This window comes from Parasteatoda tepidariorum, chromosome 4 (assembly GCF_982258835.1).
Source record: "Parasteatoda tepidariorum strain Cologne lab strain chromosome 4, Ptep-v5.0, whole genome shotgun sequence".
NCBI classification, from domain to species: Eukaryota; Metazoa; Arthropoda; class Arachnida; order Araneae; family Theridiidae; genus Parasteatoda; species Parasteatoda tepidariorum.
In genome coordinates, this window is record NC_141758.1 from 11,639,235 (window position 1) to 11,647,094 (window position 7,860).

The window sequence follows — 7,860 nt, forward strand, 5'->3', positions numbered from 1 at the left end:
TACCTATAATTTACAAATGCTTACTGGTTGTGAACCAAACACAAATTTTAAAAAATTAATATCAGTATGTTTTAATTTAGCCTGTGCACATCACATATCTATTTTTGCACATTAAGTCAACCTGTCCTTCTTTCATCATAAATAAACTTCAAAATGAGTAATTTTTTGAAGAAAAAAAAAACTCTAAAATTATCCTTTAACATGATTCAAAGTACTTTATTTTCAAATGAATACTATTTTAAATTGAACAAAAATCTCGAACTTAATTTAGTAAAAATATATATTTCCACATTTTAGTTGATTCCTCAAACGTGCTTCTGGCTTTTACAAATAACAAATAGACATAAGAAAACTTTTTATTTTCTAGATAAAAAATTTAAAATAACTATGAAAAAATATGAAAATAACAAATAAAAAAAAATGCCGTTTTGTCACTTTTTCGTAACAAAATATACTGGTTTTTGGAAATTTCGAACTTTTCTATACTCCTGTACTACATATAAGGTGTATTCAGTCGATTAACCATAATGTATGTTTATTTATTTAAAAAATGGTCATCATGACCTACTTCGAAGACGCCCGCTAGATAAAACTTTTCGTTTGTGTAAGAATTCATATTTCTTATATCCATGCTAGATGAGTGAACGTTCATTCTCTATTAAGTCGCATAAGTATCATTATTACTATCACGCTCTGTTACAGAAACTATTTAATAACTAGAAAATATGATGTTAATGTTTTAAAACTGTCAGTTCATTCCAAATTAAACACTTTAAAATATAAATCAAAATTTTTAAACTATTTCTTTGATGTAAATTCTCATCGGTACATTAAAACTCTATGAATAACTCTTATTTATGAAAAGACTATAACTCAATACTACTAATCATTATTCAGAAAAGTAAAATTTTTAACTAATTAAATCTATGAATAAATTTATTTTATTTTTGAGACTGGATTTTTGGTTTCGAATAAAATTGCATTTAACAGATATTTTGAAGTTAGTTAAACTTAGATGTAATCATATTATGAGAGACTTTGAATCAGTAGGTAAGTACTCAATAGATTTTAAAATTGGTTAAATATTATTGATCTTTTTTGTGAGAAATATGTATCCCGGTAGCATAAGTGTTATATACAAGTGTTTTCATGTATTGATCCAAATTGACTTGGAAATCATATTTAATAACTACTTTTCGCTAATCTGCAAAAATTTATTTTATTTTAAAAATACATTTACCCAACAATAAAAGACAGACAACTTCTGAATCTTATTTACCTAATATAACTTGAATTTTTTCTCAATTAGTGAAATTTTCTTTACAAATATTAATACCAAAAGTAATTTTAGATGTTAATTTGGGTTTTTCACCACTTGTCTTTTTTTTAAAGGAAAAAAAAAACATTTAGTAATAAAATTACAAGAGCTACTTTTATAGAAGTAATTATACAACATGTGTTAGAAAAGATTTATTAAATAAAGATGTTACAAATGATTTTAATTAAAAGTTGCCAGAAGTCTTTTTCTTTCTCATTGAAAAAAACATATTAACTTGAACTCAGGATTCTAATGCTAAGAAAATTAGTAACAATTTATATTTTAGTCAAACATAACTGGTTGCAAATAAAGTAATATAATCCAGTAATCAAGGTACATTAAAACCAATATGAACATGAATGCAAACCTTTCGATCCCTATTATTTAAAAAACTATTTTATCACATACTTCATAAATATGGTGTCACTAGTATCAACAATACTGCATTTAGTCAGATGACATTTCTGAGAAAAATTCTTTATTCCATTATTATACTACAACAAAAAGGGTTCTCACCAGCGAAAACACAAACAGTAAAGACAGCTTTTAAAAAATGAAAAACTCCTTTTTTTTAAAAAAATATATTAAAAGTATGAGATTTTTCACCAGTTTGAATAAAACTGCCATAAATTAGGTGGACTTAGGTGGAAAAAAAAGAAAACTTTTAACATAAACATTCTGATAAACTCTTATTACATATACTACAAGAATAAAACTTCTCACCAGTATGAACACGACTGTGTCTGATCAGACAACCTTTTTGTGAAAAACTTTTTTTACATATACTACAAAAATAAGGTTTCTCACCAGTATGAACACGACTGTGTTCATTCAGAATCCCTTTATCTGAAAAACTCTTATTACATATACTACAAGAATAAGGTTTCTCACCTGTATGAATACGACTGTGTTTTATCAGACTACATTTTTGTGAAAAACTTTTATTACATATACTACAAGAATAAGGTCTCTCACCAGAATGAACACGACTGTGTTTTTTTAGACAACCTTTTTGTGAAAAACTTTTATTACATATATTACAAGAATAAGGTTTCTCACCAGTATGAACACGACTGTGTTCATTCAGAATCCATTTATCTGAAAAAGTCTTATTACATATACTACAAGGATAAGGCTTCTCACCTGTATGAATACGACTGTGTTTTATGAGACTAAATTTCAGTGAAAAACTTTTATTACATATACTACAAGAATAAGGTTTCTCACCAGTATGAACACAACTGCGTTCATTCAGAGTCCCTTTATCTGAAAAACTCTTATTACATATACTACAAGAATAAGGCTTCTCCTCAGTATGAATACGGTAATGTTTATTTAGAGTCCCTTTGTCTGAGAAACTCTTATTACATATACTACAAGAATAAGGCTTCTCACCAGTATGAACATGACTGTGTCTGATAAGACTACTTTTGAGTGAAAAACTTTTATTACATATACTACAAGAATAAGGTTTCTCCCCAGTATGAACACGATGGTGCTTAATCAGAGTCCCGCTGGTTGAAAAACTCTTATTACATATACTACAAGAATAAGGCTTCTCCTCAGTATGAATACGGTAATGTTTATTTAGAGTCCCTTTGTCTGAGAAACTCTTATTACATATACTACAAGAATAAGGCTTCTCCTCAGTATGAATACGGTAATGTTTATTTAGAGTCCCTTTCTCTGAGAAACTCTTATTACATATACTACAAGAATAAGGCTTCTCACCAGTATGAACATGACTGTGTCTGATAAGACTACTTTTTAGTGAAAAACTTTTATTACATATACTACAAGAATAAGGTTTCTCCCCAGTATGAACACGACAGTGCTTAATCAGATTCCCTCTGGTTGAAAAACTCTTATTACATATACTACAAGAATAAGGTTTCTCACCAGTATGAATACAACTGTGTTCATTCAGAGTCCCTTTATCTGAAAAACTCTTATTACATATATTACAAGAATAAGGCGCTTCACCAGTATGAACACAAATGTGTGTAGTGAGATTACTGCTTTGTGAACAAATTTTATTACATATACTACAAGAATAAGGTTTCTCACTAGTATTCTGAGCACAACTGTGTGTAGTCATATTACTTTTTTCTGAAAAACTCTTATTACATATACTACAAGAAGAAGGTTTCTATCCAGTATGAACACAACTGTGATTATTCAGAAGCTCACTTTGAGAAAAACTTTTATTACATATATTACAAGAAAAAGGCTTCTCACCAGCATGAACAAGACATTGTTTTGTTTGATTACTTTTTTGTGAAAATCCCTTATTTTATATACTACAAGAATAAGAGTTTTCACCAGTGTGAATTTTAGTGTTTAATCGCACTTTTTCCTGAAAAACTCTTGTTAGAATAACGAGAATAAGGTTTACTTACAGAGTGATACTTATTCTGAATTAAATTAGGCCTTTAATAATATATGATACAAATAAAGAGCATGCTGAATCAAGTTACTTACTTTGACTAAATTTTTAATTAAGTAAAATATAATACTGAAGAAATATGATCACCTTACAGCAGGCATATGATTTATTTAATAGATGCAGCTGTGAAAACATTAATTTAAGTTATATTGAGATGTAAATATTTTCTATTTTTCACAAAACTACTTTAATAATATTTCTTTTTTGTTGAATATACCAAGATACAAATCTAAATTATTTCACTTTATGTTTTTTTTTATCACAAAAAAATCTGCAGAAACAATGTACAACTTCATGTATTGGATTTAATTGGATACATTAAGAATGAGTGCAGTTTTAGATATAATGTAAAATTGTTGTTATTTGTTATTAGGAAGACATATTATAAAAATGAACAGGAACAAACAATAATGATATTAACTGTTTTGAACATGAAATTATCAAATTTGATTTCATTAGTAATTTATTCACATAAACACTGCAGAAATATAGTTCATTATAAATTAAGAAAAGCAAAAAAAAAAAAAAAATTTTTTTTCACTATCACAAACTTATAAGGTTTAACATTATCTATTAAAATATTTAAAAAAAAACTTAATTGCCAATTTTTATATCAATGTTCTATCATGCACAAGAAAAGCAAGCTCCTATTCATTACCATAAATATGAGAATATCAAAAAAGTTTAATTTTATTTTTGAGTATTAAATTGCCCTAACAGAAAACATTTTCTCAGTGTGAACAAGAAAATCACTATTAAAATTTCTTGTGTATGAATATCAAATCATATGTGTTTTATGAAAGGGACAGACAGCTTAATTATCTGCAACTGTAATCAGTAATTTTAATCTATTTGTAACCTTTCAATACTACACTGCATCAAAAGTTCATTTAGAGTGTTATTTAAACCAAATTATTATTTTTTTCTTGATTAATCAATCACAATGACTGCTTAAATAAATTATTTCCATATTATGAACTCTAAAAAATTAAATGAAACTAATTCTTTTTGTACACTTTTTAGAACAGAAGTAAAATGTTTTACAGTAAAAAAGTATAATAATGAACTACACTTGGAAACTTATAAACAAACTACATGCATTAAATTTCTATATGTATAAATATTTTTCTGTCATTGCACAGATAGTATTTGCTGTTAGTATTGCAACATAGAATGTTACTGCCAACTTAGAATGAGATTGCCTTTAATAATAATGCTTCCTTTTGCCAGAAAGAAGTTACACACGCTTAATGAATAGTTTAATTATATAAATCATACAGAAAACACAATCTGCAAAAAAAAAAAAAAAAAATATGTACGCACAATATGAAATTTATTTACTGTCAGCAAGAAGATATTTTATCATTCGCATCGATTTTTTCTCCGTATAAAGAAGATAACATATGAATTAAGTCTGCAAGGAAATAACTTTTTAAAGCGCGATCTATATTGTTTCGATTACTGCGATGGTAATTCACTTTATATTTGTATGATTATGGATACGCAGGCTTATAAATTTAATCCAAGTAGGGGCAAATCAAAAACACAAATAGGGTTAGTTAAAGTCGTCTTCGGTATAAGTAAGAAAGTATGTTTTAACATAGTTTATCTCAGCAAAGAATTTTTCAACAATTAAGTACATATTAGCGGTGAGAGTTGGTTACGGGTTGCCTACTTCAACACACCTGATGTCCAGAATCTGGGACAGTTTTTAAAAAGTAGAGGAGGCTAGAATATCAGCTTATCCTTTTCTTAAAAGAGTATTCATACTGCATTGTAAAAAACCGCATATGCGATTCCAACGATACCATTGAGAGAATGATTGGGAGATTTATTGCGAGTAGGGTATTTCACTAATGAAGTCTCGTTTGCATCTCAGAATTCACACATGAGTTTTCAGCATGCACTATTTTTGAGTCTTTAAGACCCATTATCGTAGTTTACATTTAACACACCTCAGATTGAGGAAGAATGACAGCCTAAATTGACAATCCTTTTTTCACGACGATGATTGGAAGTGTGTTGGATTGTTCTGTGTCAACACTCCTTAAATTAGAACATATTTGTATATAAATTAGAATTTTTTATAGAATATTTTATTATATATTATTATATATTTTATTATTATATGTAGCTATAGAATATCTTTTTTATAGAATATTTTCTGTAGAATATTTTAAGATATCCATCTTTCATATGAAGTTAATTCTGATTCAGTAAAGTTAATTCTGATTTATCAATTTCGACGTAGGTGTTTAAGTTGAATTGAAACGATATTTCCCCCGTCTTACGACAGTCGATGTTGCAGTTGAATTCCACCCTTTTACACTTTATTTATGTTGTGATATTAATTTTCCTAAATTAATTAAATTTGTTTTAGACCTACTAGAATATGAAAATTACAGAAAACTCTTATGACTGGTAAAATTATGCTTAAATTTAAATAGGTAGGCTGGTCGGTACTTAAATTTACGTCTTACTAGAGCTGCTTAATGGGCTATTGGTGAAGGTTTGGGAAACATCCCTGAGGATGATCCGAAGACATGCCATCGCAATTTTGATATTCTGCAGAGGAAGTGGTTCCTCTACTTTAGAAATCCGATGACCTGCCGGTGAAGTCAAGTGCTTTACGATAGAAAAGTTTAACGAGGACCGATCCCGCACACCCTTGGTCCCTACGCAGGCTGAATCAAAATGGTCACCCACCTGCTTACTGACCACAACCAGTAAAGCTTGACATAGGTGTTCTACTGGGAACTGGGTCTTTACGGTCCTCTGCGGGACAAATTTAATTGCAAATCCCAATACTTAAACTTCCTAGAATATCAAGCCTGTTCACATATCGCCTCCAAAGCATAACATAAGCGGAGGGATGCAACGGAAGGTTTCTAATTTTTTTTCGGATTTAAAGGCTATGATTTAGGAAGCTTGTTATTGTTTGCATTTAGTCAATCCTTCATAAAATACCTACTTATAGTTTGTCTACGGAGAGAACCCCCCGGCCACAAAATCTGAGGCCATCTGCTGGCTGCTATGGAAATAAGAATAGCGAATTTTAGGCATGGTAGCTTCTCTTCATTCGAGGGCTATCACAATAGACAGAAGAAAAAGATTCCCTTTTCTCTAGCCAACCCGAGCAAAAACATATCTTAAATAGTAATCCCACACCCTAACTTTTTTATTTTTTTATTTCCAATGAGCTGCATTATCGGTCTTGCCGATGAGCAGAACTAGTGCGTTCTCCAGAGGTGGTATCCACTCTTTCAGGACCACCACAATGGGTGAGATACCGTTGGTCATGTTAATTTGGACGTCTAGTTTCTGCCACACTAGATGGCAGCACCGAGACTCTATTTGGATGCTAAAGTGCACTAGGCATTTAATTTTGCCGGAAATGCCAAGAGCCAATAAGGCACTCCAGGGATCTTTTACATGCCGCATAATCAAAAGACATGGCCGCTGAGGATCTTCTGCATCCCGAAAATCCGGTGTCTGGGCCGGGGATCGAACCCGCAGACTTGGGCTCAGAAGGCTGAAGTTAGGAGTTGAAGAAGTTAGGAGTTGAAGGCTGAAGTGAGGAGTTCTCCAATTTCGATCTCCAATTCCAGAAATGAAATTGGATCGATCTCAAATTCCGGAGGTAAAATTGGAAATTGGAGATCGAATGGTGATCTCCAGTTTTTTTATTTTTTATCTGTCCCGCAGTGGACTGATCGTTAAGACACGGTTCCCAGCAGATCACCGAAGTCAGGCATCACTGACTAAGGTCAGTGTGCGGGTGGGTGACCACTTGGATCAGTCTGCGTAGGGACCGAGGGTGTGCGGTATTGTTCCTCGCTAAACTGTGCTACCGTAAAGTGCTCGACTTTGCGCGCAGGTCGTCGGGCTACCGAAGCAGGGGTGCCATCCCCTCCGCAGAGGATCAAAATTGTGATGGCATGTCTTCGGATCATCCTCCGGGATGTTTCCCTGACCGTCGCCAATAGCCCATTGTGCAGCTCTAGTGCGACGCAAATTAACAACAGCAACAACAATGACTATTTTTATCTCTCTTAATCCATGAAAGCTACAAGCGTATTTATGAAGCACTATGCTC

At 31.2% G+C, this 7,860-nt stretch overlaps 1 protein-coding gene across 1 annotated transcript; it reads right to left on the reverse strand.

Annotated features, from left to right (window-relative positions):
- Window positions 1–958: 958 nt before the first annotated feature.
- Window positions 959–5,575, reverse strand: LOC107442384 (uncharacterized). The gene has a single exon (XM_043049727.3). It carries the CDS (start codon window positions 3,414–3,416, stop codon window positions 1,983–1,985), a length of 1,434 nt encoding a protein of 477 aa, XP_042905661.2. The 5' UTR covers window positions 3,417–5,575; the 3' UTR covers window positions 959–1,982.
- Between the last annotated feature and the right edge of the window lie 2,285 nt (window positions 5,576–7,860).